General features: G+C 39.6%; 1 protein-coding gene across 2 annotated transcripts in view; it reads right to left on the bottom strand.

Moving 5' to 3' along the window:
• AIG1 (androgen induced 1) overlaps nt 1-11,995 on the bottom strand; it is a 205,253-nt gene extending 193,258 nt beyond the window's left edge. The window contains exons 1-2 of one of the 2 annotated variants that reach the window (XM_036248466.1): nt 11,943-11,995; nt 11,612-11,765 (exon numbers count right to left, since the gene is read on the bottom strand). In XM_036248466.1, the coding sequence (XP_036104359.1) occupies nt 11,612-11,765; nt 11,943-11,995 (207 nt within the window). Of the gene's footprint in view, nt 1-11,611; nt 11,824-11,942 lie in introns of those variants that run through there. The other variant, XM_036248467.1, reaches the window with a different exon arrangement.
• Between the last annotated feature and the right edge of the window lie 584 nt (nt 11,996-12,579).

Genomic DNA, 12,579 nt, shown 5'->3' with positions numbered 1-12,579 from the left:
TAATTCTCCAATAAGCTGATAGTATATATTGCTAAAAATTGTCATTTTATATTACGTTAAGAATGATCATTGTATATCTTCAACTATAAATAAATACCTTGTGAAACAGAAATGTTCCCTCATCATACACAGTCAGTTGCAAAGTAGCCAGAGACTTCTGAATTTGTTGCAGGGGTTTTAAATTCCATGATTTTCCCATATTCATTTTGGTAGATGTTTGTGCACCGCATAAGAGAGGTTTCCTCCCCCTCTGACTGTTGGTCGGTTTAAGCAATGAGAAGTATGGCAGGAGACTGGACCGAGAAAGGAAAGGGCGTTCAGGGTGCCTGTTTGGAAGTGCCCTGTGGGCTGGATGAGAACCAAAGGTCAGTGCTCTGGCCTGGCAGTGATAACCTGCCCGTTAGTAGCCTGCAGTTTTGCGTTGTATCTTGTGACTTCTCTACACCTTGCCCACCCTTGTAAATTGTTCCTTCACTAAACTCATTCAAATTATCCAATCTGAGTATACCATCTCCTCTTTGCCAGGACCTGGGCTGACACGGAAGTGATCTGTTCTGGCGCTGAACATGAGCCTTAATATTTTAAAAGTGGATCTTTTCCCATTCTACATGTATTCTTAATGTTAATATGTCTTTTTAAAAATTGCAAAGCTCCCTGGCCAGTTTGGCTCAGCGGTTAGAGCATCGGCCTGTGGTCCAGAGAGACCAGGTCTGGTTCCCACTAAGGGCACGTACCTCGGTTGTAGTTTGTCCCCAGCCCTGGTTGGGTTGTGCGAGTGGCAACTACTCGATGTGTCCCTTTCACATTGATGTTTCTCTCTCTCTTTCTCTTCCTCTCTCTCCCTCCCATTCTATCTGAACAAAAAATGGAAAAATGTCCTCAGGTGAGGATTAAAAAAAAGTTGCAAAGCTCTGTAAGTGTAATTACAAAAAAAAAAAAGTGTAATGTTAGAGTAAACACACTTTCCCTGGACTCCTAATGTTGATTTTTCAAATTGGATCTAATACATCACTCATGACTCAGCTACTACACAATTTTAATGCCAGGTGAATGGAATGCACAAGCAACCTCATGGTTACTGTGCATAGAAAACTATTCTTGCTCACTTCAGCCATGTCAATTCTATCCTAATCAGGATGCTCCAGGCACTTGAAGGTTTATGTCTGGTTCATTATTGAGCCCAAACTAAATGTGTGTAATTCCACTAGGTTTTATAAACATAGAGTCAAAGACAACCACTCACATACATTTATAAGATACGTGATAAAACATTTGCAGGGCAACTCCTGGGCAGGAAATTGTGAATGTGAAGAGCCTGGAATGATCACCGGTGCTATTTTTCTATTCATAGTAGTAGCAAGAATATAGAGAAACGAGTATTTAAAATATTGGAGGGAGTGAAATCAATTGATTGAAAGTTAAAAGTCTCTCTTAAAATTTTTAGTATAGCAACTTCACCTCTAAGAATTTATCCTAAGAAAATAATCACAGATGTGTAAAGAGATTTATCTATTCATATGCTCACTAAGACAATCAGTATAAACACCCATATGAAAGAATACACAATCATTAAAAATGATGCTATGAGAGGATGTATAATGGCATGGAAAAATGTATTCACATTTTTCTAGATGGAAAAATATATATATTAAAATTGCATGCAAGCAATTTCTGGTGGCAGCCAAGATGGGGAAACCTTTCACAAATGTTCATAGCCACTTTATTAATAAAGCCCCAAATTGGAAACAGTACAGATATCCTTTCATGGGTGACTGGTTAAACAAGCTGTGGTGCAGCCATGCCATGAAATGCCACTCAGCAATAAAAAGTAACAAGCCATCGACACATACAACAACTTGGATGAATCACCAGAGAATTATTCTGAATGAAAAAGCCAATCCCTCAAAATCACACACACACACACACACACACGTGTGTGTGTGTGTGTGTGTGTGTATATATAATCCCAGTTATATAATATTATTGAAATGACAAAATCATAGAGAACGAAGAACTGGCTGACAGGGATCAGGGATGGGGCTAAGGAAGAAGGTAGATGTGGCCATAAAAATGCTACATGAGGTACCTTGTGGTGATTTAACTGTTCTGTACCTTGACAGTTTCAATATCAATATCCTGGTTGTGATACTATGACACAGCTGTACAAGATGTTACCACTGGGGGAAACTGAGTAAAAGCTACACAGGTCTCTCAGTATTATTTTTCATAACCGATGTGAATCTGTAATTATCACATCATATTTATGTAAATTAAATATAAAAGATTTAATAAAAGGCTATTTTAAAAAATACCATTTATAATAACACTAATAAAAAAAACAGGTATCAATTTAACAAGATGTGCAGCAGCTATATGCTGAAAACTAAAAAGCACTGGTGAAAGTTATAAAAAAAATCTAAATAAATGGAGAGATGTATCATGTTCATGGATTGGAAGAGTAAATGTTCAGGTGTCAAGTTTTCCCAAGTTGTTCTAGAGATTACAAGAAGTTCCACTCAAAAATCCCAATAGAATTATTTGTAAATATTTACAAGGGCAGTCAAACATTTAAACAGAGACAAAGTAATTAGAATGGCCTAAACAAATGTTCAAAAATTCAAGACACGATAAAGCTGCAATAATCAACACAGTGTGGTACTGTGAACAGACAGACACATCAGTAGAAATAGAACAGAATGTAGCCAATTGATTTCTGACAAAGGTGCCAAGGCAATTGTAAAAGGACAGTCTTTTCAAGAAATGGTGCTCGCCCTGGCCGGTTTGGCTCAGTGGTTAGAACGTCTGCCTGTGGTCCAGAGAGACCTGGATTCGGTTCCTGCCAAGAGCGCATACCTCGGTTGCAGTTTGTCCCCAGCCCTGGTTGGTCGTGCAGGTGGCAGCCACTCGATGTGTCCCTTTCACGTCGGTGTCTCTCTCTCTCTCTCTCTCTCTCTTCCTCTCTCTCCCTCCCACTCTATCTGAACAAAAAATGGAAAAATGTCCTCAGGTGAGAAAAAAAAAAAGAAATGGTGCTAGAACAGCTGTAGTTTGATTTTTTTTTTAAGTATAAAGAAAGAACTCAACTTGGCACTTATCTCATGCCATATCCAAAAAACTAACTTAAAATGGATCATAGGCCTAAACGTAAAACCTAAAAAGTAAAACTTCTAGAAGGAAGTAGAGAAAAAACTCTTTGCGACCTTAGGTTAGGTAAAATGTTCTTGGATAAACATCAAAAACATGTTCCTTAAAAGAAAAAAAAATTATTTAGATGTCATCAAAATGATGTCTGCAAAAGAAACTACTAACAAAATGCAAAGATATGCCAGAGAGAAAATGTTTGCAAATCACGTATTTGACAGAGAACTTATATTCAGCACACACAAAAACTCTCAAAGCTTAACCATAAGAAGAATCTAATTTTTTAATGGGTAAAAGATTTTAACAGATACTTCTCAAGGAAGATGCATGTATGATAAAAATGCACAGGAAAAGACCATTAACATCATTAGTCATGAGTAAAATTCTAATTAAAACCACAATGAGATACTACTGATACTGTTGTAATTAGCTAATTATTCATAATAGGAAACGAGCAAAGGGAAGGCCAGACATTATAGGCATGTTCCCTGCAAAACACTGGGGGAAGGGAACTGGACAGAGGGAAAATGGACTCATGCCCAGTACAGGGGGCGTGACTAGCGACGTTGCTTGCCTGAGAGTCACACCTGGGAACAAAGATCATTGGCCAGAATGGGTAAGGCCACTACAAGCTGGCAAAGTTTGGGGATACTTAAACAAAGGAGTCTGTCCTCCTGTTGTTATTATGCTCTTTGTTCCTCTTGGCATGCTTGGTACATGGCTCATGCTTGGCTTCCCAGCATTCTCCCATGTAGCCCACGGCCATGTGGACCACACACAAAATAGACTAATGGACTGCAACTAGCCTGATGCTGAACTGGACCTGGCTCCAATATGGAACGGGAACTCTGGACACTGGCTTTGCTTCTAGCTTTACTGAAACCCCCGCTATACTTCTTTTATGACAGGTCTAAGGGAAATGGGACCTTGAAAACTCAGGGAAGTAATTCCACACAAATAAAAACCACTCATTCTCCCGGTGAGTCTCAGAAAATTCTTTTTCTCAGGATATCGCAAGAACTCCACCCCAGCAGCACTCAGTGGAGAAAAAGACCCCATACTTCATCCAATATCACTGTCATACACTTATTAGAATCGCTGAAACAGAAGAAAAGTTGACAATGCCACACACTGACGAGGACTCAGAGCAACTGGAACTCTCACATACTGCTGATAACAATGCAAAATGGTACATCCCATCCTGGAAAATAGTTTGGTGGTTTCTTATCCAGTTAACATATACTTGCCATTTAACTAAGCCATCCCATTCCTAGGTATATATCCAGTAAATATGAAAATTCATGTTCATGTAAACACTTGTATGCAAATGTTTACAGCTGCTATTTTATAATTACTTCAAAGTGGAAAAAACTCAAATGCCCTTCAACTTATAAGTGGATCAACAAAGTGGTACATGAACACCATGGAATATTATTCAACAATAAAATGGGACAAACTATTGATACACATCATGCAGGAATCTGAAATGCATTATGCTAAACAAAAAGAGCCAGACTCAAATGCTATGCATTGTATGTCATATATTTGTCTAGAAAAAGGCAAAACTACATGGGTAGAGAACAAATCTGGGCCGCCCACAATTCAGGGAAGCGTTTGGTTATAAGGCGAATATTTTTAGGTGACTGGTGGTAGCTACATGAGTCTCTGCGTCTGTCAAAACTCATAAACTATAAACCAAAGAGTTAATTTTGGTGTATATTAATTTAAAAAATTAATTTATACAAACTGTAAGTATATACTGAGGTTTTTAAAACAAAGTATATATGGCTCAAAAGGCAAAAAATCAAAATACTAACATTGATATCATCTGAGTGATAAATATTTTTCTCTGTAATTTAAAAATAATTTTTAAATCTGACTATATGTATATATGTATATACACACACACCGAATACATATACATATATGTAACTGCATTCTGACTCTCTATGTGTGTATAAAGTTGCCATATAAATACTATCTTAAAGTACTCAAATGCTGAGATGCACAGAAAATTGGGGATAATTAAGATGAAATATATTTTCTGCCCTGTGGTTTCTTGCAGTGTATAAATTTTTTATGATTCTATGTATTGCTTGTGAAATTTAATTTTTAAGTAATAATAGCCTGACACATCTAAATATAAGTCATATGAAGGAGTTATACCATTATCTAACTGACTTTTTAGAATTCCATGCTTCTAAAATACTGTCATGGACATGTTCTATTTTCTCAAGATTCAAAAGAACAGTATTCAAGCAATTTCTCTGGTTATCCTTATTAGCCTATCTTGATGCAGCCTGTGGAAGCAATATTCCCTAACTTGCTCCAGAATAGATCTGATCAAGGAATGTCCCACATTCACAGAGAGCTCTGTACTCACTGTACCTGGTAGGACTGCCCTGCAGGTGAGAAATGGGCCCTTCAGCTCTCTATCCATAGGCTGCTAGACACAAAAGAAAGCTCTGTTGTTATGGAATCCTAAGCAGTAAGATTTTTCCAAGCATGCTTGGATCACAGGAATATCTGATTCAATATGGAAAATTGTACTATTGTTCACAGATCCACAGAAACACATGACATTTCAGGGGAACACAGAAACAAATGAAAACCCTCAAGAGCAGCTACCAATTTTGCTAAATGTTATACCAGAGATGGGGGACGGCAGGGATGGGAAAGAAGTGACCTCAACTAGTGGTCAGATGACTTTCTGTAATTTCTATAACAGTGGCAACTAAGAAAGGGAATGGGTGATCATATCCTCAACGATACCCCTGCGCTGACAAAACCAGACCCCTGTTTTATGCTTGATCCAAAAGAAACACTTTTGAAGAGGGTGCCATGCAAAGGATACTCACAAATCTTCCCCCAGATTAGGAAAGAGAATTATTTAATCATTCAAGTTATGTGCATATTTCAGACTCAAGGATGATTCTACTAAAAAAAAAAAAATTGTGGTTTCACCTACTTTGTATAGTATCCAAAACCAAAAAAAATATAAACAAACAAAAAACCCACCTCATTTTGTTCACTGAGTACTCAATACACTATTGGCCTTCATGAGACATTCTGTGGTTTTAACTGGCAAAATGAAGTACCATAGTTATATAATGACATACAGAATCTTTTCTCAAGATATTTTATTTCCTATTTAAAACTAAGCCATAAACTACAGTTAAGAACATTTATTTATTTTTTTGTCGATCCTCACTCAAAGATATTTTTCCATTAATTTTTAGATAGAGTGGAAAGGAGAGAGAGAGAGACAGACAAAACATCAATGTGAGAGAGACAGTGACTGGTTGCCTCCCACACAACCCCGGTGGGAGCTGTTGCTTGAACCTGCAACCCAAGTACATGCCCTTGACTGAAAATTGAACCTAAGACCCTTTGGTCCACTGAGCCAAGCCGGCTAGGGCAAGAATATTTATTATAAGTAAATATAAACAGATTCAAATGCATTGTTTAGTATACTTATGTAGTTGTAAGTTTTTAACATTTTTTGAAATATCAAAAATTCTTAGCATGCCTAAAAGAAAAAATGTAGCCTCCAGGTATTCTTGACCATTTCCTAATCTATGAACACCCCAAGCTTTTCAACATCTGAGCCCTTATTTATCTTTCCCACTCTGTGGTTTTCTAAATTCCTTTGCAATGCAGAATTAAATAACAAAAATAAGTGCCTAGATTATATTACCTTAAACCTCTACAAAAATGCCTTCACCCAGGCAAAATATAAGACCATGCCTTTGGCTTTCACAAAATCATAATATAAGAAACATCAACTATAAGAATGCTTCTATATATTCTGCTAAATCAAATCAAAGGCATTACTACTATGCTAATGTTCTCTGTATGACAGCCTGTAATAAATAACCTTGAAAAGTCAGTGCCTGGAAAGAACTATTTTTTTCTGATAAATTGCTATACTTCTTGTATGCTAACACTAGGGACAATGCAATCAAATATGTATTCTTTTTCACCTTGGTTGCCCAGAAGATAAACTAAATTTGTTTCACAGTGGCAATAAGTAGCCTATCCCTAATACATATTTTTCTCTCCCTTTTATTTCAAAGTTGTCATTTTTTTTTACATCATGTTTTTAGGCATGTCACAGTAAGAGTTATCTTCAATGTATTTCGAAATATGTTTAAATATGTTTTAAATATAGTAGGCAGAATTAATATATTAACCCTGTATTCTATAAACTATTCCATGTTAAATTACAAAAACAGAAATGGCGTGGCCTACAGCATCATGAGAATGTGCAGACAAACCAGCTGGTGATCTTATTAAAGTGTAGGCTCTGCTTCAGAAGGTCTGGGGTGGAGCCAGAGGTTCCACATTTCTAGCTGACTCCCACATACGGTAGCACCTTTGATCCCAGACCACACTTCGAGGAGGCAGGGCCTAAACATTCAGTGCACGCATGAATGAAAAGTCAGTACGGGAAGAATAATGAGTAAAATGCAGCCAGAAGGGATAACTCTCAAAATGGTGGGAACCACCAACTAGAGCAAATGGGACAGACAAATGTCTGCTCCAATCTTTAAAAATCAAATGTCCTAAATCCAATGTCAATATTAATTTAATTTTTAGTAACAAATGTCCAGCTTATGTTTTTCTAAGAAGTTGATTCTGGCTCATGTGTTAGACATTCTACCATATACATTTGAATAAAGTTCTGGTTCATATATTTCAAAAGGCCGTGTCATTTTTAATGTTCTAGGAGGAGACAGGACAAGAAAAGAACACTCAGTGAACATTTGGTAAGAAAAAGCTTCTATTTGTTCAAATGTTTAAAAACACCTATTATACTCCATCACTACTTTGAGGACTCAACATGCATCTGCTTTTTTCTTGTAACATACTTAGGCTGGTTTTATTCTGATTGCTCATTTTTATCATCTTTGGGGGCAACTGTTATATAACATGGGGGGGGCAATTATCCTTTAACTAGTGATCAGTGAATGAATCTGTATCATTTAAAGAAAATTCATCAGCTGTAATATTGGTTAAGGAGGTATTTGAGTACCAGTTAGTTTAAATCTTCTTTCTTTCCAGCTTATTTCCAGTTAAGGGTATTCCTTCTCCTGGCATGGCATGTTGCATAGTGATAGTCTCCAAAATACGTTACAGTAAAGCAACGACCTAGTTTTTCCAATGTTGTTCAGATTTTATAGAGTCTCATATTGCCCATTGTTACATGTATGTCTCCTCTGCACAGTTTCATAGATGCAGTAGGCAAAAACCTGCATTTTGGTTAAAGCTCAAATTAACCAATTACCTAATATACATAAAGAACTAGATGAGTCAATGCATAAGTACAACAATACTTAAGATTTTTTTCTAGGTCAGAGGATATAAAGTCCCATGTACTAGCTTTCTACTGCTGCTGTAACAAATTACCATACATTTAGTGACTTAAACAACACACATTTGTTATTTTACAGTTATGGAGGGCAGAAGTCTAAAATGGGTCTCACCAGGTGAAAACCAAGGTTTCAGAATGGCTGGTGTGGCTCAGTGGATTGAGCGTCATCCCATGCACCAAGAGGTCATCGGTTCGATTCTCAGTCAGGGCACATGCCCAGGTTGCAGGCTTGAGCCCCACTGGGGGTGTGCAGGAGGCAGCTGATTAATGATTCTCACATCAGTGGTTTCTATCTCTCTTTCCCTCTCCCTTCCACTCTCTCTAAAAAAATAAATAAATAAAATTATACTTTAAAAAAATAATAGAACCAAGGTGTCAGCAGGGCTGCATTCCTTCTGGAGGCTCCAGGGCAGAATTTATTCCCTTGTCCCTTCCAGCTTCCAGACACCTCCCACGTTTCTTGGCTGCTGGTCCCTTCCTTCATCTTCAAGGCCAGCAATGTTGCATCTCTCTGTAACTTTCTTCAGCAGTCATATCTTCTTCCAACTGATTCCTCTTATGCCTCCCTTCACTTTTAAAAACCTTTGTGATTTACTTAGGGACCACCTTGATAATCTCCCTATTTTAACCTCAGCAATTATCAACCTTAACTCTCCTTTGCCATGTAACCTAATACAGTCACAGATTCCCAGGATTAGGGAATCCCTAATATATATATATATATATATATATATATATATATATATGTATATAATTTATATTTTTTAAATCACTAATATACATATATAGAATTAAATATATATTGTAATAATATATAGATCAGTTTGCATGAGTGTTTCTGTGAATATATTCTACATATACTTTCTCATAAGAACTCTTGATTGAAGAGAATTATTATATTTCTATCTGAATCACAGAGAGTAAGAAATATGAATGACTGGATGAAGGCCTTATACAAACTGAATCTAATATGAAACCAAATAAAAGTTTCAAATTTGAATTTAGGCCTGAATTCTGATAGACAAAATTATATTTGTGATGATCATTATTTGCAACAGACAAGTCCAATTATCAAAGGCTAAAATATAAACTGTATGACAGTTTAAGTAGAGCCAAACTGGCTCTACTACAGTTTCCTGTCACACAGAGGTTATTGAGAAGTATATTGTTTTATGTGTTTTGTTTTTCAATACACAGTAAGCAATGCTAATGCGACAAGCAGTCATCTCTCAAGGATTAACCAACATTGTCAATTCCTATCCCTGTCACCTGCTGACCCCCTCCTCTGCTCCCCTCCACACTATAGCTAATGCAAAGGTGCTTCTGAGAACTGTAATGGCTCCGCTGGGGTCTCCGTGAGTATTTCAGCTCAACACTGCTCCTTGGTGGTGCTGAAATGGGCCTGCTCTAGAAGAGATATGATTGAGGAAGGGAATACTATAGTAATCTAAGAGGAATTTTGTTTACATAGCCCCTAAAAGAATTCTGAAAATCTAGGCACATATTTTTAAATGACATCTGACCATTTTAATATAAGTTGAAACACTTGACAAGGGGACGTGATTTCAAACACTCTGCTCTGTATTTATCAGAACCTCAGGGCTGTAGTTTCACTCATTCAATCTATGACAAATGTATGCTATACAGCATAATTGGCAGAGCCAACCCTCATTGAGGAGCCAATCAACCCAAAACACCTTCCTGTCAAAGCAAGTATGACTTCATTTTTCAACCAAATGTGAAGACAGTCTTGGTGACAATCATCTATCTTCTGAATGCTAAAAGGAACAGGTAAATACAGCACAGAGCCTTGTCATGTGCTCATTCCTTGGATGAATGGGGAATAAGAAAAAAAGAACTGGCAGGCATCGCCCATACTCAGTGAGAGATCAATGTCAAGAAAGACATGGAAGTTGAAGATCTGGAAAATGAAACCCTTGAAGCCCTGGGAAGGGTTTCTGTGCTATAGGATACGAGCACAGTTTGGAGACTGCTGGGAGAAAAGAACTTAAATTCCTTTCTGAATGTATCTAGTGTGATACAAATATAAGGTGTTTTTTCTAAACAAAAACCCAGTGACTACATTTCTTCGAAGGATTCCATGCCTTCGGAAATATCTTAAAGTAGGTATCAAGTTCTCTTCATCAAAATGGAGGGTCAATAATAGAGATGATAATCTTGCTTGTGTAGCCAACCTCGTGTATAATCTTGGACAGACGTTCTGGCATATTCAAGGAATTGGTTCTACATTTTCTGTAGTCCTTAGCATTGGTTGCTTTTGTTTGAACCCTCTGCCCATACTTGATCATTTTTAGGCGGTATTGGAAGAGTAAATTAGTCCCCTTTCATTCTGAATTTCCTAGGTTTCACCTCATTCTAGGGCCTCATGTTCATGTTCTGAGTCTCTGGCCCTTTTAGCTGCCTGAAGTGGATACAGTACGTATAAAAAAACGAAAACAAACAAAAACTGCAATTGCCAAAGCTGTTATGTTGTGCCAAAAGAGGAGCTGCTTGTGCAACCTAAGGAAGAGTGTAAGGTCACAACGCAAGTGCATTTTGAAAATCTCTTTCCTCTGATGTTTCTGGGCAACAGGATAGTTGTGAGGAAATTACTGACAATGAGCAAAAGACAACTTTATTAGACGATTTCTCTTCTTTGTGTGAGGGATTCTGGTCCTTTCAGAGGAAGCTCCAAGTGATTCGACAGTACCCACTTTCCACAGTTGCTGCAACTTGATCCCTCGATGGGTGCTGTGGGGAAGCACCTTGGGCGAATGAATGGGTCTGAAGCCCCTCGTGATCAAGGTCGTCCGATCCATTTACTAAGTTGAGAATCTTTCCATGTCACCTCTTAGAAGCTGGTCTGTGTTCCCCTCCAAATAGCCCACCACCTGGCTGCACCCCACCTCCACGAGTGCCCCAGCAACCAGGTAACGCGGGGTGCTGTGGGTGCAGCCAGGCCTTTAGACGCAATCACTGGGGAAGAGGTGAGGACAAGGGTGGACGTCGGAGGCCGTGTGCACAGGTGCTCAGCACCCACAAATACACGCAGGCTAAGGCGCAGGGCGGAGGGGGGAGGGGAGAGGACGGTCTTACCAGATCTATGAACGTCAGGAATTTCCAGCTCCCTCCGTAGGTCTGGTGCGAGGGCATTTCGATGGCCTTGTAGTTGCACAGGATTGAGCAGTAGGACAGCAGAATCGCCACCCGCAGCACCTGACAGGGGACAAGCGCCATGTTCGCCAAAGGCCTGGGCTGCAGGGCGGCGAGCAGGCAGGCCGGGAGGCGCAGGGTGCGCGGTGGGAAGCCCGGAGCGGCGGCTGCGGGGCGGGGCCGGGGGCGGGGCCGAGCGGGGCGCGCCCCGCGGGACCGGGCGGCTCGGGCGCCCGGCGACCTGCGCGGGCGGGGCGGCGTGTACGGGCACTACCGGCGGCCGCTGCCAAGGCGGCGTGGCGTCAGCTCTTTCGTCATCTCCGTCATTGTGTTTCTGCGTTCTCGGGCCCCGGGAGACCGGACGGGGGCGCCCCCTAGGCGTCCCGGGAGGGTGGGGGGTCCTAGAGAGCGAGTGGGACTCGGGAAGGGCGCGCCGCGTTGCGGGGATCGCTACGGGTGACAACAACGGGATTGGCCGGAGGAACCCCACTTTGAAGGGGACCCCAGGGTCCACCAGTGTTCCAGGGGGGACTTCGGTGAAAGTCCTTGCGGTTCCGGTGGGACAAACAGGGTGCTTGGTGGAGGCGTGAACATGGGGTGTCAACCTGAGCATGGGTAGAACGACTTGCTTTATTTTGGACCCAGTTGGATTTTTAGTGTTAGACTCCTGTTCATCACCGTGGAATTTCTTTATAAATTCTATCCCTGTAGATAGACTTCCCTGCACTTTCCACCTGAGGTTTATAAACATCCTATTAATACTTAAGAAGACAGACTGTGAACTTGGGACAAAGAGGTTTCTGAACAAAAGGTTACACGGAAAGAAAGTGTCAAATAGCTTTATGCTACAAGACTGCATTCTTAAAAACAAATCATTCTGAATTTGGATGTACAACCCGTATGTGTAATTT

The sequence above is a fragment of the Molossus molossus genome, unplaced genomic scaffold (assembly GCF_014108415.1).
Source record: "Molossus molossus isolate mMolMol1 unplaced genomic scaffold, mMolMol1.p scaffold_m16_p_8, whole genome shotgun sequence".
Classification (NCBI taxonomy): domain Eukaryota; kingdom Metazoa; phylum Chordata; class Mammalia; order Chiroptera; family Molossidae; genus Molossus; species Molossus molossus.
The sequence above is the reverse complement of the archived record's forward strand: the minus strand, read 5'-3'. Positions and strand labels throughout refer to the sequence as shown.